The sequence below is a fragment of the Centruroides vittatus genome, unplaced genomic scaffold (genome assembly GCF_030686945.1).
Source record: "Centruroides vittatus isolate TY-2023 unplaced genomic scaffold, ASM3068694v2 contig_1168, whole genome shotgun sequence".
Taxonomy (NCBI): domain Eukaryota; kingdom Metazoa; phylum Arthropoda; class Arachnida; order Scorpiones; family Buthidae; genus Centruroides; species Centruroides vittatus.
Genome location: NW_027120749.1, coordinates 4012615 through 4038361, shown reverse-complemented (window position 1 = coordinate 4038361; position 25747 = coordinate 4012615). Strand labels below are relative to the sequence as shown.

Below are 25747 nucleotides of genomic sequence, written 5' to 3'. Positions count from 1 at the left end.
TGCCTCTTTGGGGAGACAGAAGGATTCATGATCGCCATACAGGATCAGGTCATAAATACTAAAAACTACAGAAAACACATACTCAAAGATACAACACTCACAAATGACACATGCAGAAAATGTCACATCATGCCAGAAACTATACAACACATCACCTCTGGTTGCAAGCTCTTGGCACAGACAGATTATCTTACACAGACATAATCAAGTAGCAAATATAATACACCAAGAGCTTGCAAAGAAACACAAATTAGTAGACATCCACGAACCATACTACAAATACATTCCACAGACAGTATTGGAAAACAACACGCACAAAATGTACTACGACAGAGCCATAATCACAGATAAAACAATTTACCACAACAGACCAGACATCACACTCATTGACAAACACAATAAAATCACATACATTATAGACATATCCATTCCAAACACTCACAATATACAAAATGCATGTGCTGAAAAAATTAGCAAGTACACAGAACTCGCCCAGGAAATAAGGCATCTGTGGAGGATGGATAGGGTGCTTATTGTACCTGTAGTTCTCTCCTCTACAGGTGTCATACCACACACACTACACAAAAGCCTGGGCACATTAGAATTGAATAGACACATATACATCACACTACAGAAGGCCACTATATTGAATACATGTCATATTGTGAGAAAATTCCTGAATACAAACACACACACTGATACACTTCTTTAATTTCTGTTTTGGTTACTATGCCTTGACTTTGATCCAGCATAGTACACAGCCACCGGTGTTAACCGAGTATCTCTTACTTAACCCAACATAATAATAATAATAATTTAAAATATAAGATGACATTTTGATTTTGAAATTATATTAAATTTTAATATAATTTAATTTTTTGTAAACATAATTTTTTTTTGTAAAATAAATAAATACTAATATATAAAATAAATGTATCATTTGTTACTTTAATTAATAAATGTAATGATTTATAATTTGCATTAAGTCACACTAGACGCCGCTGTAATCGCTAGTTCATGTGTTTACAAAAGATGGCAACGTGTTTTGTGGTCGATAATTTACTTATACGTCACGATATGAATCGATAAATTATATTTTTATTTTAATTAAAATTGTGATATTACCACCTGCAGTTGGAATGAGTTTTGATATATTTATTTACCATTTATAAGTATTATGTTCTGTAGAATTTTAATAATGATGTAATAGTTTTATAAATACAGTAAATATGGAATTTTAACAATTATATAAAATGGAAAACTATACAGCACCAATCAAAATTAATAATGAGGAACGAACATTTGAACAAAATAAGGAGAATTTGCAGGTTATCTTCTTATTTTATTATTAATTACACAACTCAGTTAAAAATACTAATGAATAAGTTTAATATTTAATGCACTTATTAAAAAAATTAATGCTATAAATTTTAAGGGTTAATGTTACCTTAGGTAGCCAAGATGGCGGCTCGTCTCTAATTCCAGCAAGGAAACAGTGGGACGCACGTTCTAACCTAACCTAACCTAACCTTCTAATAAATTACCATAATTATTAGCAACCAAATTATTAGAATAGGTTAGGTTAGGTTAGAACGTGTGTCCCACTGTTTCCTTGCTGGAATTAGAGACGAGCCGCCATCTTGGCTACCTAAGGTAACATTAACCTGTCATCCTTTTATAAATCATTTTTGGTTTAATATAAGTTTTGTATTCCAACTCATATGAAATATAGAGCAAAGAATGTTGTTTTATTTGTAATTATAAAGTGACATATATTATGATATAACTTCAAACAAACAATATAATCAATTCAAAGTTTAATATCGTAAACTTTTGAACTGATTATGCATGTACAAGCAAAAACAACAGTTTAGTATATTTAACTTATGGTAAAAAGAAGGCTCAATTCAAGCTGCAAATGTGACAGTTGGAAATTTATCAGAGGAGTAGAGCATAACCATAAGTGTTAGCATTATACATTATGTACTGCACACAGCATGTTATGGAACTTACACTATAAAAATAGTGTATCAGTTTAAATGATACTGAAATTTCTGTACTGTACATCTGGAGATTTTTGTACTGTACAGTTATTGAATGTAATGCTTTATAGATCAATTACTCAATAAATTAATTTGGCTGTTGTTGGATGATTAATGAATTGAATTATTCTTTATTTTCATGTTGTTATGCTGAGCATTATTGTAATTTTAATCAGAGAAAGAAAAAAATAAAAATATCACATTAAATTTAATAGTGAAATGAAAATGATTTTTGTTGAATTACAAACAACTAGAAGAGTCAGAAAATATTTGATACAATAAATATAAACATCTTAAACCCAATGCTAAGATTATATCAAAATTAATAAGTTCCAGAAGTGAGGATTGGATGAAAGTCATGGTAGAGTGATTCAGAATAATCTTTGAAAACATTCTTTTTTCATGCTTAAATATATAAATATTAAATATTAGAAAATTGTTAATGATAGAAGAGAATCAACTTAGAATATTTTATCTATAGGTGTAAAGTTTTTAAATTATTTTTTAGTTTTTGCTTCTCAAAATGTGCATCAATTATAATGTAGTATACATATGGGATAGTTCTAAAGTAGTAGTACTGACTGAAAAAAATTTATGTTTAACTAAAAAAAATTATCCAGTGTGTTTGGTATTTGAATTAGAAGAATTATGGCTCTTGCAGCTTTTGCATATGACATCTGGGTATTTTTTCATAATGCATGACTGTTCCACCATACTTCTGCTTGTGCACACTTCAAGTATCTTCAAAACCTTGATTCTATAAGGCTACTAAGCAAGGTACAATGATTAATTTTAAAGATAAGGCTACACTATTGCATGCTTAGAAGATTATTTATGAAAATTTGTAAAGTTCTAATCTTAAATTTTACATTTATTTAATTGAAAATAACAAATACAGTAAATATTTTTCTTTTTATTGAGCTGCAATTTGAAAAAAACTGTAGACCTATAAATTTCCAGTCTCATTTGTCCATTCACCTGTCATTCCTCAATCTCAAGAGTGGTGTTAGATAGATGAAAGTCAAGACCAGATATAGAAACCTTAGGTGCAGGAGGCACCGATTAACTATATAAGAACTTCCAATGCAAACCAGAATTTGTTTTAATTCAAAAATATTCTCCTGAAAAGTGGTAGATAGTGACCAGCATGACTTTGTTGTTAAAGAAAAACTATGATGTACAGGGGCAAGCCACTAATTTGAGGTGCAGAGCATATATTTTGAATTAAATAAATTAAAAATATGTTAAAAATTGCAGCCTGGCATTGTAAAGATGTCACAGTAAATAATTGCTTGTATTGTTTGTACTTATTTATTTTATATACCTGGTTATAAAATAAATATCTCTATTTGGAGCTGTTGGTAACTTGAAGGAATAACCCAAATGGAACAAGAAAAAAAAATAGTTAAAAAATTGCTAATAGAAGGTGCTGTGAATTTGAAACATAATGTGTTATACAAGAAGAAAGAATTAAGGTGCAAAAACTGATGGCATATAATATGGCAGTGGTTTCCAAACTTTTTCGATTCTCAGTGCTCTTGTTAAATCCAGATTTTCCCAAGGTGCCCTATGTTAAATTCTAACAAGTACAATTTGTGAAATAGCGAAATAGCCAATATTTTTTAAAATTAGAGTTAGGACGCTAAGTAAAAAATAAATAAGACATATATTTAAGATAACAAAAAATGTAATTGAACAAATTTAATTAATTATAATTAGTGGGATGAATGAGCCTGATGATCATTGCACATTTTCTTAAATCTTGGAATCAAAGTGGACACAGCCACCCTCATTGCCTTTTCCAGATTGATTTTCGTACAGTGTTTAGTTTTTATCATAGCAACAAACTCAGCTTCACACAAATATGAAGTCGCAAATGGAATTAAGATTTTCTGAGCTTTACCAGTCAGAAGGGCTATTCATCTTTTACTGATATCCAAAATTCAGTTAATTTCCATGCTGCTAAATTTTGTTTTCAACATATTGTCGCAAGACAACTCAATAAGGTTCTCTTCTTCTGCAGCAACAAATTTAGATGGAGCACTGACTAAATAGATCTTTAATTCATTGCAAATTTATCAATATTATCATTTTGAAAATATTTCTCAAACATTTCTCAAAGCTGTGATAAATATTCTTCAAAAGTAAATTTCACACTTTGAGAGAAATCAACTCCACTGAAGGTCAAAAGCTGTGGCAACAAGGAAAAGCATTCTTTTCCTCCGTCTTCAATTATTTTTCTTTTCCATAGTTTTAATTTTTTTATAATAGCTGAGATTTTCTCAATCGACTTTAAAAGGTGCATGTTACTTCCCTGCAGGGAGAGATTCAGAGCATTCAGCTTTTCAAAAATATTATATAAGTATGCTAGTTTTACCAAAAACTCTATTCACAAAATTTTCGACATACTTGGGGTCTTCCTCTCTGAGAAAAATATAAATTTCCTGTTACAGTTCAAATGTACAAGACAAAACATTACCACGAGAGAGCCATTGCAAAGTGCCGTGACATGTGACAACAAAGACATGCTCTTATCCCCTATCCTCATAATTTTTTGAAAAATCTTGCCTTCTATGCTGAGTCTTTATAAATTTTACTACATTCACTACATATTCTATGGTTCAATGTAAAACTCAGATATTTTGATGCAAGTGAATAACACAATAGGTCACCTATTGTGTTATTCACTTGCATCAAAATATCTGAGTTTTACATTGAACCATAGAATATGTAGTGAATGTAGTAAAATTTATAAAGACTCAGCATAGAAGGCAAGATTTTTCAAAAAATTATGGCACAATGCATTAGGGGCTTTGCTTCATATAAGTGCTTGCAATTTTTCATAACAGCCAGATATAGAACGAGCACCATCAGTACATATATCAACTCATTTGGTCCACTCCAAATTATTTTTGGATATACTACAATGTTATTACTATCTATAAACTGTACATAGCAAACCAAGTGAGTAGCCAGTAGAATGAGTTCTGTGATGGTATGAGGCTTTCTGCAGTTTGCAATTCTATGTGCCATTTTTATAACTGAGTTAATGATTTGCACCAGGTCTGCTAGATGTCATCTTATCACATTGAATTGAAAGTGGGAATAAGTGTGATTTCTTTTTCTGTAATATCAGTGTAGTGAAAGTGGGAGTAAAATTATGAAAATTTTATATTATTTCATGGTGCTCCTGCAAAGAAGCTGCAGCACACTTTGGGAACTGCTGGAATATGGAATATCCAAGTTTCAAGCAACATCACTAGGATCTTATTCTGGAGTCGATGACTCAATAATTGCACTGGCAATTTCTTCTGTTATGCAGAGAGGTACTGGTTTCTTCTCCCACATTTTACAGTAAAAAATCTACTCATCTCAAATTTTGTTACCATTTTTCTCAGTGCACACTGCCTCAAAGGACTTTTTCTTTTATGCATTCCTTTCACATGCCTAAATTCACATAAAGCAGCTGCAGTGTTCTAGCTGTTAATGTACCAGTATAATACCGATAGTATTAAAAGTAAAGTGTGATCCAGCAAACTGAGAAACATTGACCACATTGCTTGTAGACTTGAAAGCTAGCTTCTTTGTTTTGTTTTTGTGGTGATGATTACAGTAGCGATTGAAGCGACAGACCTCATAGTGCCTTCTAGTGGCAATTTTTAAACTATTTTTTTTTCTTGTTTCATTGTTCTTTTCTCTTCTTAAATATTAAGTGTACCAATTTTGGTTCCATTTGTATTAGTCCTTCAAGCTACAGACAGCTCTAAATAGAGATACTTATAAAATATTTGGAGCTCTTTATTTCTTGTTTTTGTTAATTTTTGATTTTATTTACCACTTTTAGATGTATGTGACATTTTACATGGAATTAATGAGTTCCATACATTTAAATTTTGTATTTTAAGTTCTGTTCTATTTGTATTACTAAAAATCTGAAGATAGTCGTTAAGGACAATTGAAAATGTTTGTTTTGGTAAGAAGTTGTCACTTTGTACTGGATTACTGGTTTTTTGTGGTTCTTTATACTAATTTGTCTATCTTAAAACAATGAAAGCTGGAGAATGCTGAATGTTATAGTTTTTGGAATGTCATCTGTTTCTTTTAGTTCTTTATTGTTTTTTTACATTGTATAAACTGTTAATTTGTTTTATTTGTGTTAAAATAAGAATTTACTTAATGTTGGCACTTTGCTATAAGTTGATTCTGCAGATATTGGAATACATTATAAGATACAGGTATCCCTCATACAACACTGTACTTCTGCAACATGGTTTCACTTTAACATAGTTTTGTAAATCCTCTGTATAAAATTTCACAATTTTTAAGTGTAAACTTTATTTGATAATTGGTGTTAATTGGTGGATAATTGTGTTTGCACTACCCACAGAGATGCCTAGTTGAGCAGCAAGTTGTTTGGTTGTTACCCGCCTGTCATCTAGAATAAGCCTATCAGCGCATTGAACTGTCTCTGGAGTCACAGCAATGTGTGGCCATCCTGAGCATGAGAGATCTGACAGTCTTGCTTTACCTTGTTCTGTCGTTGACACTCTGCTAACCCAATGACTGACAGTACTCCTATTCAGTGCTTCATCTCCATAGACATGTTGTAACTGTCTGTGAATGTTTCAGATGGTCTCATGCTTTGCAAAAAGAAATTCAATCACAGCTCTCTACTTTATGTGTGTCTCATGTGCAGCTGCCATTTTAAAACTAAACTACACTATCACCATCTAACGGAAATAATGGAAACTTCAATTTATTTAGATATTCATGTTCCATTTTGAAGTGTTCCATCAGATTTCACCTGAAGAAGAACTGCTCAAAAGTTTGAAAGGGTTTGTGATGAACTGTAATTTCATGAAGCACACCGGTAACAGGTTTGTAAGATGTGTTCCCAAGTGTTTGGAAGATGGTGAGCTTTGTCTTTATGATCGTTTTTAATCCTACTAAAATATAGAATACCATGTATAGTGTAATATTTAGGATGAAAATTGAAGAGAAGTAAACAACATAATGGGAAATAGCATCATGCAACACACATACCATGAAACCCAAAATAAAGCAATAACATCATGAACTACACTGTACTGCAGCCTGCCTAATTCAAAACTAGCAGTTTTCTGGTTGTTCTGGATTTCTAGAAATCAGATAATTGGTCCATTACTGTATTTGTTGATATTTAAAAACATTTGGGTTTAGAACACTGAAATATAAAAGTTGTCTTTTATAAAATTCAAAATTTTAAAATATACATTTTCTGAAAATGACCTATATGAGTCCAAAGATACAGTACTTAGTTGTTATTTGTGAATATATTCAGTATTTGAATTTTAATAGTCACTTTTATGTTTTTGTTTTTTGAAGCTATGGACTTTACATCAAATTGTTTATAAAAGTTGTGTTATTTTATTCACATTTTAAAATTAGTTTATAGTTTTTTTCCTACAGAAAAAGAAGTTTCTAGATTTCTAACAAAGATTTTTATAAAATGAGCAATCAAGTAGTATATGAATGTAGAAAATTAAAATTAGCATAAATTAATATTATCTGTATGATTTAACCAATTAATAATTTAGTTCTCAGAGTTTACAAAATTTTATTCACAGGAAATAAATGAAGAAACTCAAGCTGCAATCTTCATACATCAAGATAAATTCAGTATGTGTTTTTAAATTTCTTAATTTTTTCGTATTTATCTAGATAAATTATACACAGTATATATATATATATATATTTTAATAACAATAAATAAACAGAATTCTTACTGGAACTAAATAGTAATATAAACAACACCTTTAATGATCCAGCAATAAAGATTTAATGCAATAATATATTCAGCTATTTTAAATAGCCATCTTCAGTTAAATGAACTCAAACAAAAAGAATGTATAAAATAGAATACAAACAATACAAACATTCAAAGGTTCAAAAAAATTCCAAAGCAAAAATGTCGTTGCGTATTGGCATTAAAACGCACATGCACTAACAATAGTAATAATAATATTAAAACACAACAAAAAAATATTGCTGGAAACACTATTATGTTACAAGGTAACAATCATGCATTATTGTAAAATGATTTCCATGCAGTGGATAATCCATCTGCGTCTCAGTGGTTAATACAACCCGTGTTAATGTGGGCCTTGTAGATTTCTGGCTTTTCCAGATGCTTCAGTGCTTGTTTGTTGTTTGTGGCCCTAATGATAGAAGCTTTGTATCAATGTACGTTGACATCCTGATGCTTAGCGAAAGCGGCTAGAACAGTACTGTCCATGCACTTACCGATGGAGTATTTATATTGTTACCTTGTAACATAATAGTGTTTGCGGCAATATTTTTTTGTTATGTTTTAATATTATTATTACTATTGTTAGTGCATGTGCGTTTTAATGCTAATATGCAACGGCATTTTTGCTTTGGAAGTTTTTTGAACCTTTGAATGTTTGTATTGCTTGTATTCTATTTTATACATTCTTTTTGTTTGAGTTCATTTAACTGAAGATGGCTATTTAAAATAGCTGAATATATTATATCGCATTAAATCTTTATTGCTGGATCGTTAAAGATGTTGTTTATTTTAATAACAATGTAGGAGTGATAATTTTAAAGATATAGAATTTTAATAAATTTCAGCTTAACCTTGATGCACTTCAGGACAATGTTATTTCATTTACATTATAAGAGGAAAATTAGTTGCTTCAATCTTAGTTGATATTTATAACATTTCGGTTTCAAATACAGGAATATAAACTGAAATCAGATAAAGTATTTTTTATTTGATTTCCATTTTTATAAAATTGATGTTTTAAGTTTTATAGCTTCTATCTTATCAATAGACCAATGTTTACTATATTACTTTTATTTGATTAAAGATGCATTTTAGACTACTAACTTCCTTTTCAGTTTAATCATGTTTGTAAAAACACAGTTTAATTTCTGTTAGGTTTACAGGTTTTTTGGTTACTACAATATATTATAAGAACACTATTACAATTACATCATTTTTCTTCTTTAAAAATAATTTTACATATGAAGCGTGCAATGCCATAAGGTTGTAAGTGCCATCTTTCTCAAAATATGTTTTATTGAAGAAATGAATTTTAAATGCAATGTTTTTTCCTACAAAAAAATATTGTGGCGATAGTGGCACTCTAAGTGGCTATATTTTGAAGATGAATTTATGTGCAAGCCATAACATTTTAAGCGCCAAAGTGCAAGCCACGTGACTTTTGGCGCGTAAAATGTTACGGTTTACATTTACATCATTTTGTTATTCCAATTTGTAATGCAGTGAGTTTTTATGCAGAACCGGATAACTGAATGCCAGTTTATTAATAGTTAACCTGTATCACCTTATTATTTGATATTTCAAAATGATATTCGGACTTCCATTAATCTTTCAAATTTGAAGTTTTTAAATACATTTTAACTTTTATTACACTAAATTAATACCTTATTGTTTATATTTTCCTTTATTTATCATAATTATATTACAATTGATAAAGATTACAGCCCAGTTCAAGTACCAAAACTGTGGGCCCAACATTGTTGAAGCCAGGAAGCAGTCACTAATAGATTATTGCCAGTTTTTAATGTTAAAATTGATATTGAATTTGTAAATTGTGTTTAATAATTTAAATGTAAGTTTTTGGTATTCAAAACTGTTTTTCAGCTGTAGAAACATTAATTTTATGATTGCAATTGTTTTTGGCATTTACAACTTTATGCACTTGCACAATTTTGGCATTTACAACATTATGGCTCTAACCCTGTTTTTAAACTTTTTTTGTTTTCTTACTATCATACTTAGGTGTTTGAAATTAAACCCAATGTTTTATTCCAAAGTGTAAATTGTTAAAATAATTTTTATAGCATTTGATTAAAGTTTGTTCATTAGAAAAAGTGTTTTTTCTCTCTCCTGAAAAGTTTGTTTTTTTGCATTTACAACATTATGGCATTGCATGCTTCATATATATTTACATTTTAAATTAAAACCATACATCTCATATTACAAAATGCTTTCTAAAGGTTTAATACATGCCAGTTTTCACCCAATTATGCCTAAAAAAACTTGTTTACAATTGGCATGAATTAAAAGTTGCTTATCTATAAATATAGAAGAAAGGTTTTACTTATGGTATACATTCTTTTTTTCCCTTGAAAAGAAGGGGGCTTGACACCAGATTTTTTAAGAATTTAACAACCACTTCTTACCCTAAACAATCAATCACATAAAATTACTGGATTATGTGTGCCTGTGCCCTCTATTTGCAATAAGTGAATACCATGAATTATGCATTTGAAAACCAACATTATTGTTTATTCTTTCTTCTGTAATTACTTTCATGATTTTTAAATGTTTGTACAAGAGGCATCCAGAAAATAAAGAATGTTTGACTATAAAAAATAAAAAAACAGTATAGGAAAAAGTTTTACTATGTGCCACCCCTCCTGATTACCGATCCTGGAGCGTAAAGATAATGTCCTACACAATGGTGTAAGAGGTATATGATATGTAGATTATAAAGACCCTCTTTTGGACTCTCTCTCTCTGCCTGAATAATTTATAAGTTAGACTGGTATGATTGAACGTCAACGTACGAATGGTCCCGCGCCAAATGAGAATTTGTTGTGTCGATACCGCATTTACTGTTTTAGTTGTATCTCCATTTGTTTTGTACTTTAGAATAATTGTAGTAATCTGTCTGTTTATTAAATATGTTATATCATGTTATACCTGTCATCTCTCAGTACGTTGGACACCTTATCATGACCTCACCCCTTCCCACTCGATTTTGCCCTCCTACAGCCATCCATTGACTCAGTGACAGTCTTTACCAGACCGTGCCGGTAAGTGGGGGCGAGCTCGCAGCTTAACCCCCTCGGTTCTCACATTAATATTTTTTAATAATTGAATTTATTATTTTAAACTAAAATACTGTAGTTTATTAAAATTAATAAACTACAGTAATTTGGTTTATTAATTTTATATATATTTTTAAAAATTTATTTTATATTTATTTTATATATATATAATAATTATAATTATTTTATTTCTGATTTTAAAATAGATATATGCAGGGCTAAAAATGAATTACAACAAGCACAGCAAGAATGGGATTTTGTTGAAGATTTGCCATGTAAGTTTTTTATAATTTAAATATTTACTACTAGAAAATGCAATTTGGTATTACTTTAAAATTATATGTATGATATAGGAAGCTGTTTTTAATTATGCAATGCTTTTTAATGGTCTGTAGTAATCTGAAATTGTTTTTAGTTAAATTGGAAATATTGTCAGCTATTTATGAGTATATCTAAAACAACACTAAACAAATGAAATTTTCTTTAATGTTTCTAAACTCTTCATTAATGACTTGGAAAGCTGTGATTTTCTATAATCTCAGTATTGAATGAAATTTGAAATGATAAATTTGTAAAATAAATATAGCAATATTTATATTTATTTATTTACTTGAATAACCCAGGTCCTTAAATAATCTACACACCTATTTTTTAAGATACTGGTTAAAAAAACTTGATCAATTTCATTTATTACATGTTAAAGAAATTTTACTAATTTATGGTGGTAATACAATAACTTAGCAGTCTTCAATCTTGCTGTTTTGGAGCATTTAATATGATACATTTAATTTACAAGTTTGTGTTATATACAGATGTAAACACCAAGAAAAGTAAATAAATTACAGTATTTGTATATCCATTAAAGATATTTTGTATGTAAATTATAGTAGAATAATCTACTAATTAAATGAAAGTAAAGCTTCTTTATGTTCTGGATAATTTACTATTAAGAATAATAATTATAATTAAATAAATCTTCAATTTATTTGAAATTGTTTTAAGATGTTCTTTTAATATCAAAGTAAATAAAACCAGAATTTCCACCAATTTTAATTACTTACTCCACTTAATAATAATGATGACAGTCAGTTATTCCTATCCCAAAGTGATTACAATAAGTGGATTCAACTGTAAATATATAATTAATATATTTGTATATTTAAATATTTATACCCTCTTTTGCCTTTTATTTATAAGCTGAAGAACAAAATGTATCTTTAAAATTTGTGACATATGAAGAGGTATGGGAATATTTTAAGAAGGAAGATATGAAAACCTATTTAGTAAGTTGATGGAAATGTTATTTGCAATTTATTATTTTTTAAATATTTTAAATAAAAATGGATAAAATTATTATCATCATTAATTTTAATATTACAAGTATTTCAAGATTTATTAAAATGAATATTGCAATAATAATGATAAATGCTGAAATTTTTAAAATTTTATTTATTACATATTTATTACAATTATTTTATTACATATTAGCATATTCTTTTGAATATGCTTAAATAAAACTATATGTAGTTGAACTTAATGCTTTTTTGTAGAATATATATCTAAACACATTGAATATTTTATATATTTTAGTACTCATTTGTGACAAAAATTAGTTTTTCTATACAAATTTTTATTATATACATAATAATTTTTTATAAATCTTTAGAGATTTTTTAAACATGTTTAAATTATTTTATTATTAATTTAGATGTATATCATCATTTTTAACAAACATAAATGATAGATAATTAATGAAATAGTTTCAGTGAATTAAGGAGAAATTTAAATATTAATATCTTTATCCATTATACATAAACAAATTTTAATTTTGTTTGAAATTGAATTGTAAACCAAGATTGGACAGCATGCCGATTGTTTAATACAAGAGAATTGTCATACAGGCGTTAATCTAACGCCTGTATGACAAGAATTCTCTTGTATTGAAATTGAATTTCCACACAGTGGTATTTAATGTCATTGTATGGTAATTCTGTTATTTATAAGCAGTAGCACAGCCAGAAATTTAGCAAGGTGGATGCAACTAAAAATTAAGAATATTGAATATTTATATATAAACATCCCAACACCAGATGTATTAATACTAATCCAAACAATTGCTGTAATATTGAATGATGTTTGAATAAAACTGCAATAATGCAAAAAATACACAAATTATGTGTTATTTATGTTGTTGTGTATGATTGGTTTATAGCAATTGAATCTGTTTGTAGTATTCATGATGCTTTTTTCTCAATTTTACAAGTTATGTTTCCTATGAAAGCTACAAACCATGAACATGCATTCTGATGGAACAATTTGCAATCCTTATTAAAATTTTTTCTTTGTCAGACTATTATTTTTTTTTATGTTGAGGAATTCTTTTTGTCATTTTTTAAATCACCAAATGACTTTGGTCCTTATCTTAACAAATTTTGATATGAGGTGAAATTTGTTTTGTGGAAGCTTTCTGTTAAGCCATTAGTATAGGTTCATTGGCTTTTGCCATTGAACCTATACTAATGAAAATCAAGAAAAGTGATGCTTTTGTAATTTTTAAGAAAGTCATGAAAACCAATATGGAGAGTAAAGCTATGGATTGTGAATACCTCTATTATGTAAATAATAATTACATGAAATTACTGAACAAGTGAATTCAGGTCAAAAATTCGAGTCATTAATTTCATGAATGTGAAAGGAAAAAATCATATATTATTATGATACTAAATATTCAAAAACTACAGGTTCTCTAGTTTAAATTTATATTTATGTGGCAACTGGTTTTAGTTTACTTTTATCCTTACATTTAAACAAACTTTAATTGTTAAAAATATGGATATTAGTATTAAGTGTAATTGTTTCCTTGTATCCCCTGGCTGCATCTCTACATGTACTGTAGATATGTCTCTTAGTTACACATATTATTGATCCTATTAGAATGTCTCATAAACATTTGAATTTAAAATACGTATCTGATTTTATTCTTTAAAGTGATTCCTTGAATATTTATTAGTAATTTAAGTCTTGTGATGTTATCTATATTATTTTCTACTAAAAAAAAGTATTCAGTTGATGAATTCTAAAGTATATTGTAAATTACTAATAATTAATTAAATAATTAAAGATAATCAATAAATATATTTTAAAATGGTATTGAAAAATTTTTATACATTTATATATTATAAATTATTAATTTATTCTTTTTAAGAAACATTTTAAAATTAACTAAATATGCCTATCATTATTTCTGTAAATATTTTATAGAAAAACATCAAACCAGTTTGTAATAGAAAAGGATTCTCTTTTATTTTACATTATTTATGTGGCCCAGTTAAAATGCATCAAGACTTGAGAGCAGAAAGAAATCTTATTTTTGCTATTGCACAATGTAAGAAATTTTATATTATTATATGAAATAATTAAGTAATACTTGAAATAACTTTAAAAACTTTTAAATAAATTATTAAATCTCACTAATTATGGATCAGATTATAATAATGATTGTTCCAGAAATACTTTGTAAATTTAGAAAACTAAACAACATATTTTACAATAACATGAATTGAAAAATATTATTTAGTTTTCTAAATTTACAAAGTATTTTTGGATCAACCAGTATAAATATATTAATGAAGCTTAAAGTTATTCAATTTATGTAGAACAAAATAGGCTTAATCTACATAGTTAAATTTATTCAAGTAGTCCAATATAACATTTTAGATATCAATATTAGGATAAATTTGAATTTTATGGTAAAAATCTTAAAAGCTAACTTTCAATCATACTTTTAAAAATTCTTTGCTGTAACTTTTGTAAACTTTGACTCTCTGCTGGAATAATTATAATTTATTCCAATAATTAAACACAGACCTGATTATGTATTTTATAGGATATTTTTATATATCATGTAAATATAATCAAAAGTTATAAATATCAGAGAATGACAGATCTACAGTATTTAATAATTAAAAGTTTTTCAATGATTGAAATTTTATTTAAGTTATATCTTTTTATTACTTTATTTAATTTTTCTTCTCCTAGTTAAGCTTTTAAAACTTGCATCAATTTCAAAAAGTAGTCTGCTTATCTCTTCTTCTGATCAATCTTCTTCATTCAAAAGTTGATGCAGCCTATTGCAATCAGTTACAATTTTTTTATTTAATTTTACTTATTATCTTTCTTATACATGACTCCTGCAGCTTCCTCAATAATGACTTGAAATCTTCCAGGAGTGTTATTCCTTCAATACATTTTGGAAATATTTTGTTTCTTCAGCCTTCCAGCTAAAACTTCCTGTTTAGCTGTTAGTTTAAGTTTTTGAAGTTTTAACCATCAATGTTCTAATTTATTGCCAGCATTGTCTGTTAGTTAACTTCATAAAACTCTTGTGGATTGTGAAATAAATGATTCCATACTGTTCACAGGAGTTTAAAAATAAGTTGGCAAGTTAGTTTAGTTTTTAAAATTTTACTATTGTAAAGTTTGTATATGATAGATTGGAAACAGTTGCATATTTGGTGAAATTTATTTGTAGTATTTAAACTTTTGCTCATTGATTACATTGTGACACCAGGCTCATTGATTACATTGTGGCACCAGGCTCATTGATTACATTGTGGCTTTTGGCTAGGGAGTATATGTAAAGTTGCTCCATTGTCCTGATAAGTGTGTGCAGTAAGTATCAATGGATGACTCCTTAGCACCATAACCGAATAATAGGCCCATTGGGTTAAGGAGGTGTTTTCAGAAATTTAATTGTCTTGCACTTCTTTAATTAGTTTTGCATGTAGACCTCAGCCTTGTTCTTGGTCTCATGTGCTTCTTTATTCCTTCTAAGAATCTGGGGTGTGATGGTAGGAAATCATGTAGCTACTAACTGATAATGAGTGTCTTTCCTTTACTGTTTGAGTCAGCTGTATAACAGGTATCCTGTAAACATTATCTGTTAACTATTCCTTCTGTTGGTAGTGTTGGGTGAAGATTGGGATTGAATAGAGAAGACATAAAATAGTTGGTCCTATCTGCAGTTTGACCCTCATGAGAGAAAATAGGGTTGTCACTTTATGCAACATTTTATTGTATAATACAGTTTACATAGCATATGTACTTAAGGACAAAAACCTTCCTATATTTCTACATTACCAACTTCTCCCAGATTGTTTGGTTAAAACCCATAAACAGGACAGATCATTTTATGGGGATGATCTATTCTGGAAATGTCAAACTCCATTTCTTAACATCTGATTATCCTATTGTGGGCCTAGCCAAACCCACAATGGACCTGATTAAAGGATTTCTTAATGCCCATAAAGTCAGAAAGTAAATAAAAATGATGTATGAATGTAAAATACAAGAAAAAGTAATTTCTGTAATTGGAAATATCAAAGTCTATCTGGAATTTTTAGTGTGAAAATATCAAGAAAATGAAAATTATTATTGAGCTCATCTGATTTAGATATAGAATCACTTGACCCTATACAATTTTCTAGAGAATGACTTCCTTGTTCTCCTTATCTTCAACCATTACCCATCATATTATTAAATCTTATTCTTTTTTGGGAATACAAAAAAATACTTCTATATATTATAACTTCTGTTCAAATTGTATTTGTATACTTTCAGGTTGCTTATTACTAGTGCAAATTTGTTTTCATTTTTTCAGTTGATATATTTTTCTATCTGCAAACACTGAATATCTTTGCTTGAGATGGAACAAATTATAATTTTTCCTGTTGAAATTAATGGAATTTGCATATTTGTTTAATGACTTTTTTATTTTGTGATAACATTTTCAAGAACAACTTAATTGTTACATGAGGGATAGCTGTATTTCAAGTTTATAAAATCTAATAAAGTTATTTTTTAAAAAATTTTTTGAAAATTTAAATAAACTATTACAAATATATTATAGGCTTATTAAAAATTTTTTAATTTTCTAATTTGATATCAGAATATCATTAGTCTTAATATTTATAAATATCGACATTAATAATTTAGTCGGCCATAAAATATATTTCATTTAAATTTATTTATTTCTTAATTGCTCCAAAATTAATCATCAAATTTTTTGGTTTATGACAGATTAAAATTTTATTTTTATAAACAATTTGTCAGTTATGTTTAAGGATAGTTTAAAATTTGTCTTTAAAATAATTATTTAATTAGTTTCTCAAAAATACATTAAATTTATTATTCATTATAGGTCCTTTAGATTGTAAATTATCATTTCATGCTAACACCTTACAAACAATATATAACAAGTTAACAGGATTACCTGGATATTGCCGGATATATGGAAATCATTGGGAAGATATTGGATTTCAAGGTATGTGATTTTATTCATGAATGTGTAACATGTAACAAAAGTATTGAGTTATAAAACCCAGAAATATTCAATAAAATCATTAACAAGTTTAACAAGCCATACCGAACATTTCTTAATAATAATGTACAGATTAGAAGCTTTCATTTCAATATTGTTAGTCAGTATGGCTGCAAGATGTCTATTTTTTGTGAAAAACCTGGATTTGAATTCAATTTGGTCCTTCATAATTTATTACAGATAGCTTAAATCAGAGTAATGTTCCATAATAAAATAACTTTCACTTCATGCCAATTCTTGTATATACAGTAATAACACTTAAGTGTTGTGGCATTACTAAAATAAACTTTAAAATGAGAATGTTTGCTAGTACTTTCAGTAGCATAAAGTTACCATCATCAGGCAAAATTGAATACAACAGCTATCAAATTTTAAGCTTTTGAACAATTTAAGATTATAAGCAGCATGTGGATGGAATATAAAACAAATTTGAATTAGAATGATGTTCTAAAAATTATAAAATGGCAATTATGAATGATGTAATTTACCCAAAGTTACACAATGAGCAATAGCTAAAGTAAAAATGCTTATGCAAAAAGAAACTAAAATTGTAGGTTGAATTGATTGAGTAATGTTACCCATAATTGTGGGATTTCAAGGATTGGATGTTGCATGGTGTTATTGCTGTTACATAGAGGTTCTTCCAAATAAACAATTCTTTCTGATTGTTGCACCATTTGAGTAGTTTTATTTGGGCCCAGAGTGGTTGATAATTTTGGTCAAGCACTTTTTTTGCTAATTCGGTTGATGGTCTACTGTTTCTGATGTCCTCCTGATGTTCTATAATACGAGAATTTAACATTATGGCTGTGACCCATATGTTGCTAGTTTCATCACCTGACAGAGCATGCTTTAGTGGAATTTGATAGACCCCAGATTTTTTGTTCAATTGAAATATATATCTGTCATTGCATAATAATCTTCTTAGGGTTGGTTGTGGGTTATTGGTAAAATGAAACCATTCTTTCTGAAACAATGTACTATTTTTAGAGAGACAGGGCCTAAGAACATTATTGGAGGGTGAGCTATTTTTAGATTCTCTTTATTACTAAGAAACGATTGCAGAAATAACTTATTTTTGACACGATTTTGAAGAAAATGAAATTTAGACAGAGAATATCCAGCTTTTTGTATTGCTCTGTTAATGATTAGTGATTCTTCATCTACTAGTGCTTGAGTGGAAGGGAGAAGGATGCCTTCTGTATAAGGGAAGATATGGCAGAGTTGATGAATTTTAAGGGTTGGAAGGCTGTAGCGGAGATAATTTGTGGTGCATTGTTGTTTTTATGATGGACTGAAAATAGGAGACCAGGAGATGTATGAATTTCTAAATCTAAAAATGAGATTTTGGTGTTTTGTTCTTCCTCTACAGTGAATTTGATCAAAGGATAAACAGAGACCAATGATTGGATAAATTGCTCTAAGTTTTCATTTGAGCCATCCCACATGAGTAACTTGTCATCAACATAATGTAAATACATAATTGGATAAGGGATGGTCAAAGGGGCATTGAAAATACGATGTTTTATATTCCTCATAATAAGTTCTGCCAACATAGGGGATAGTGGGGAACTCATTGGTACTACCTGTGTCTGTCTGTATATTTTCCCATTGATAATGTTTCTTTTCTTTTTAAACTAGCTAATACTATAATAGATGTTACTCCTCTGGAATGAGTACTGGGCCATGCTATATATTGCATTTTGTACTAGATACTAAATAACAACATTTTAAGTTTGTAAATTCTATTACATCTGAAATAATGACAACTGCTGGTCCAATTAATTTCTCCAACAGAGTATTGCACTGGTTTTATATTTCTCAGAACTTTGGATCTGACTACTAATAATTCTCTTTTTTAATGTAATATATAAATGAATTCAACAGAATTTTTCGATCAGGATATTTGAAAACCTAATAATAATCTGACATTCAGTTTAAATTTTTATTGTATAAATTTTTCTTACAAAGCCTATAATGGATGAAATTGAGGTCAGCCATAAAGACCTATTGTGCTTTAATAGCTTGCTTAATAAATCAGTCTTATTTACAAATGTTACTGTTTTATTTATTTGTTCAATAAAATATTATCTATTTAAATGAGCAATTATTTATTGTGACATCATCATCATTGAGAAAAAATGTATTACAATTGAGAGAAATTACATAGAAAAATAAAATTTTTTTGTTGCTGTGAATATTCTTTCTATGTCAAGCAGAGTACAAGAATCCTCCCATATAATTTATTGAGAGAGTATCATAAAAATTTTAATTTTTCAAATATGATCTGAAAATACAATTTTATTTTTGTATATAAGTATTTTATGCTAATAAACTGGATTTTCAAGATAATTTGTTTGTTTTTAAAAGCATAATAATTAAAAAAGATTTAATTTATAAAATATTTAAATTAATTATTGAAGTTCATTCATCTAAATTATTTTATTTCAATTTATTTAATTAATTTTTTAATTTTGTGTATCATAAATTAGGTAATGATCCATCAACAGATACTAGAGGTGTTGGATTTTTTGGCGTTCTTCAGTTGTTATATTTTATTTTAAATCCTTCAACTTCAAAGTTAGCTATGGATATTTACAGATTATCACAAGATGAAGTTCAGGTATGATTAAAATTCACCATTATGAATAATGTATATATTATCATTATTTGTAATCATGAATATATATACATTCATGACCATATTAATCACTTTGTCCATAACATATATATGTTATGGACAAAATGATTAATATGGTCATTATGAATAATGACCAACAAAATTGGGCATTGTAATAAATTTCAGTAATTTATCAAATTGACCGGTCATTATGAATACTGCTATCATCTAGTCGGGCAAAATGATAATAATACATTGAGAATGATCATCCGACATACACTAGCCAATCAGCACTCGCATCTGAGTTGCATGTGTGTATTGTATTTAGTACTGAATTTGGCGGCGATTATGACTGTTTGTGCTCTCAACGGATTCCTCCCGGAGGGGAGCCGCCGGTGGCCACCGATTGTTAACGTCACTAGTTATTTATTCACGGTAGTTCTTGAACACACGTATCAATATCTAGTATGTATCACTAGCGAGTTGAGGCCAAGTTTTAAACGCGAAAATGTGTATGTCGGACGTTCAGCACCGCTTTCCTGTAAGCCTAGAAGTTTGACAATGGTGTTTGCAAAGTCAGTGGAATCATGCTCGACATTCCAAATGCCATTGTCAAACTTCTAGGCTTACAGGAAAGTGGTGCTGAACGTCTGATGTACACATTTTTATGTTTAAAATTTTGGTCTCAACCTCGCTAATATCTAGGGACGTTAAACAATCGGCGTCTGGCCTGCGGCTCCCCTCCGGAGGAATCCATCAGGAGCACAAACAGTTGTGACCACAGCCATGATGGTGCACATAGGTAAAATTTTACCATTTAATTAATATAGCTAATAGTACTTACATGTTAGTTTTAAAAGATTACATGTTTTTTAAAAATACTTTGAAATAATTTACAAAAAATAAATATTTTTAAATGAAATAAGTGGAGTTTTTTAATCAAATTAAAATGTCGCAGAATTTAAAATTTGGTACTAAACGCAATACGCACGCGCAACTCGGAGTGCCAATTGGCTAGCATATTGGATGATCACTCCTCAATGTATTATCACTTTGCCTGACTAGGTGATAGCAGTATTCATAATGACTGGTCAATTTGATAAATTAATCAATATTTATCACACTGCACACCCTTTTTGGTCATTATTCATAATGACCGAGCATTATGAATAATGCCCAATTAATCACTTTGTTCATAACATATACATACACATGCATAATATAATAAAACCTGAAAGTAGAATATGAAAGTACATCCAGAATTTTCTGTTTTTTTGCAAGTATAAACTGTGTAAAAACAAAGTTAACTCTCTTTTATACAGGATTATTCTTTTATTAGTGCAAAAAAGCTGGAATGGGGTATGCTTGACTTTCCTGGCACTTGAACAGTAGGTTAAGGGGACCATCAGAAATCCAATAATTTTCAATTAGACTATACTACAATATAAAATTTAAATAACAACAAAAGCTTAAAAGCAGTAATTTTGTTAAATTATGATGAAAATATTTATTTAAAAAAAAAAGTGTAAGTTTTTAAAAAGACTAAGACATTAGATCAAAATTAAAATTGTGTGACACCATCTGTTATGAGTGTGTATTAAAAAATCGTTTTTATAATTATTTTTTATTATGTATTAATTATTATAAAAAGGCAAAGGGTTTAAACAATAATAGAGAGGTTGCAGCCGAATTTTCATCTCTAAAAGGTGAATGTCGAATGTTGAATGCCACCATCCTGTAGCCTAGAAGTTTTACAATGGTGTTTGGAACATCATTGGAATTATGCATGACATTCCAAATGCCATTGTCAAACTTCTAGGCTTACAGGATGGTGGTGCTCAATGTTTGATGTTCATGTTTTACAGGTGAAAACTTCAGCCACAACCTCTCTACTGAGTAAAATTTTCATTAAGTCCGACACCACTTGAGACATGACCCTCTATATCTCTTCACCCCTTTGACCCCTTTAACCATTTAAATTTAATAGCATCAATACATATCTATGTATGCATGAGGAAATATTAGAGAGCAAGATTCTGTATTTTATTCCCATTAAAATATAGTGAGTACTATAAGATGCTGTGAGTGGTGTCAGTATAATATTCCTTATAATTTTTAAAAATATTTCAAAAATAAGATATATGTTAGTAGTCTTTGGTAGTTTGTATATAATATATCTCATCTAGTGAAAATTCTACTTTAAAAAAGATAAATAATATAGGAGGAAGTATAAATAAGAGTATACGATTTCATTTTTATTTCAATTATTTTTGATAATTATATAATTTTAATTTGTTTTAGAATTTTCCATTTTGCGTAATGAGTATAAACATGACAAGAATTGCTATAGAAGCTTTACGTGAAGAAATTTTAAATAAGTATGTTAATAAATTAATATTTTAATATAAAAAGGATTAATTTTATTGAATTAATGTTGGAAAAAGAAACCTATGTCAATTACTTAATGTAATGATATATATATATATGTATATGTATACAATAGACGAATATGCCAATAAAAATTTAATGTTGAGTTGAAAAAAAACATGAATTTAATGTACAGGGTGTATCAAAAAGAATGACCTGATTTTGGTTATAATACAACACGGAACATTTTGGGAAGGAAATGTGTGTTGATCAAATGGGCATGGCTTAGAGTTTTAGAGAATCGCTGCTAGATGCCACAATGTACGACATTTTCTCAATGACACACTGCCTCAATGCTGGATAGGGTGCACGGGACCCTGATACACTGCCCTACATTCTTGGCCTCCAAGATCTCCAGACATGACCTCATGCAATTTTTCTTGTGGGGATATGTGAAGGAAAGAGTTTTTGTTCTCCCCTTTAGCTTGGGATCTAGATGAGCTAAAAAAAAAAACAGAATAAGAGCTGCTGTGACTTCTGTCAATGTAGATATCTTACGTACAATGTATGAAGAATTTAGCTATGATCTAGATGTTGTCCATACAGCTACTGGTGGACACAGAGTATTTGTAATAACAGCTGAAACTAAGATTTTGTGAATATTTTGCATTTTGTCCCTGTTTTGTATATGTTTCCATCAATAAGTATAAAGTTTTAAAATCAGGTCATTCTTTTTGATACACCCTGTATTTTCATGTAATGATAAGTATTTTATAATAAATTTATTTATTTTTTTAATAAAATTATTTTATTTTTATATTACGTTGTTTATATTGTAAGAAAAAGTTTTTTGAGTTATTTGAAATCATTAAATAATATTTAGTCAATGACATAAATTGAAAAATCATAATTGAAAGTTCAATGACTGACTTAAAAAGACAAGTACTGGCAAATGGCTAATTTAATTGTGTATGTTTTAATAATAATAATATAGTGCAATGTGTTTTTGTTTTCATTAATTGATTACCAGATTTAGATTGTGCAACAAACTGACTTATATTGAAAAGGATAAAATTCTTTTGTCAAATATCTGTCAGTAATGTCATTATATTTCACTTTTTACAAAGATTAAATCATAAGATACATGTGTGGGAGTATTATATCATGGTTTAATACAAAGACAGCTGAAGGTTGTTGATATTAAATCACGAAGGTCTTTGTATGTTGAATTATGTCTTCTGCTTTGACTTGTAATGAAGTTTGAATTATTTCTTTGTAGAATATCAATTGTGGAAATTATCCACTGTAACATATTTAAGTTACAATAAATATCTCAGTTATTTAAAAGTAAATCTGTTTCTGTTTATTAACAGAATGGAAAGTCACTATAAATACATAATAATGAAACAATAATAATCTTGAAATGGCAGTTGACTATGTAATGATCAATTAACAAGGTTTTATTGTCTAGCCATTATAATTTCCTGATCTGATTGTTTCTTACAGTGGGATTTGTGAATGATGATGATTACAATTGTATATTTTTCCTACAGCACTAAATAGTTTGAAGTATCACAATATGAAAAATGATTGCCAAGATTAATCATCACTTTTTATGGAATATTTAGCATAAACTTTAATATTAAACTTTGGTCCTTTATTAACAAAAATTTTAAATTTTTCTTTAAAATGATGCATACTTACTGTGTTCTTTATACTTTTTAAAATAAGTTTTTAAAACTACTCACATTTATAGTTGTATTTATACATAGCATTAAAATAGCTAAACTATTCAACTATTATTTCTTGAAGTTTCTTTTTCCTTGATTAAATTTCATTTATGACAAGATTGCTATAGAAGCTCTTTTACTTCTATCGATTATCCCTTATAGAATATTTTCTATGATTTATAATGAAATAAAATTTTTCTAATACTAAAAATTTAATTTCAGAATATGTAATCAAAGAGGAGAAGTTATTTCAGTAATTAATGAATTTTATGCTGGCACTTTTCTCTATTTATATAATAAATGGAAAGGAGAATACAAAACAATAATGGATTCAGGATTTGTTTTAAAAGGTTATTATGTTTTATGTAATTCATGAAATAGTTGAAATATATTTAATATAAATTTAAGTTTAATAATTTTTAATGATTAATAAATTCTTCATCAAATATCAAATAAACAATTTATGTATCTTGAATGCATCCATATAGATATTTTAGGTTATTGTCATCATACAGCATGTGCTGAAATGGCTGATTTGAGTAATCAATGCTTAGATTAATCAATTAGGATGATATTTGATGAAAATCATTAGAAGACAATGTTAAATAATTCTAAAATTTTATCCATATACTCTAAATAATTCAAGAGATTTTTAAAAAATTACACTGGTATATAATTCTGCATTTGCACTGTATATGCAATATTATAATTGCATTTTAAACTAGTGTTTGACCATTGGATCAAAAAGATATGAATTCTTTTGATATTAGGTATGCTTTAATTGAATTTAATTTGTAAGAAATATTATATTTAATGATATTTTTAGTAATTTTATAAAAGATCTACATCTTTCAGTTTATTTTTTAAAAATAATTTATGAAAGTTTTTAAAATTTTGAAAATTTGGTGCTACATTTTTGTCTTAATGTTAGTGTAACTAATCAATTAATTTTAGATATTGATATTTTATAACTAATATTTATTTGAAATTCTAATTCTTGTTAAATATTTGACAAATTGTTACATTCAATTAGAACTTATCCAAACAATTGGAAATTTAAATTATACATTATTACATCAAGATTTTAATTTAAAATTTAAATCTATCAATTCAATAAAATTATTTTAGAAAATAAAATCTAAACATTTTTAAATTTTGTTATTTTTATTGTTAGATGTTACTTTATATGTGAAGAAGAATAGCCATAAAATAATGCAGAATGTACGGAATTATAATCAGAAACGAAAATCATCTGTGTCAACAGATATAATATTTTCTGAAATAAGAAGTAATGTTTAAATAACAATTTTAACTGAATTGGAACTTTCTTGGTTATCTGTTAGATGACTGTATAGTATATTGAAATATATGTTATAATTATATAAAATGTAAAATATTTATATTTTTCACAGGTGTGAGGTGAAATATAAAAACACTCAATGTTAGAAGTTGCAAAAAAAGTTCATATTTTATGTTATAGTTCATTTATAATTTGAACATTTCATAAAATCCAAAAAGTGATGAGATATGTCAAATTGCTAAATTAAATTTTTTTAATAAATGAATAATAAATATATTATTATAATTTAGAATAATACCAGCTATCTTAATATTAACTGCAACACTGAAAATTTGTAAAATTCTAGTTAAAATATTTTCAGTAGTTCAATAAAATATTTTTGATACATGCACAGAATATTTAATTCTAGAAAAAATGCTTTTTTTTCCTTCATTTCATTTCTTT

General features: G+C 28.0%; 1 protein-coding gene across 1 annotated transcript; it reads left to right on the top strand.

Annotated features, from left to right (window-relative positions):
- The first annotated feature begins 1027 nt into the window (after positions 1–1027).
- Positions 1028–25747, top strand: LOC136981348 (ELMO domain-containing protein 3-like). The gene is made up of 10 exons (XM_067277669.1): positions 1028–1328; positions 7649–7700; positions 11114–11182; positions 12105–12190; positions 14169–14292; positions 17107–17229; positions 19779–19909; positions 22208–22284; positions 24226–24353; positions 25178–25747. The coding sequence occupies exons 1-10, from the start codon at positions 1254–1256 to the stop codon at positions 25300–25302; spliced, it is 990 nt and encodes a 329-aa protein (XP_067133770.1). The 5' UTR covers positions 1028–1253; the 3' UTR covers positions 25303–25747.

Coding starts and splice junctions, on each gene's coding strand:
- LOC136981348 (XM_067277669.1), top strand. CDS start 1,254: ATGGAAAACTATACAGCACCAATCAAAATTAATAATGAGGAACGAACA. Junction 7,701..11,113: donor CATACATCAAGATAAATTCA/GTATGTGTTTTT, acceptor ATTTTAAAATAG/ATATATGCAGGGCTAAAAAT. Junction 17,230..19,778: donor GGAAGATATTGGATTTCAAG/GTATGTGATTTT, acceptor ATCATAAATTAG/GTAATGATCCATCAACAGAT.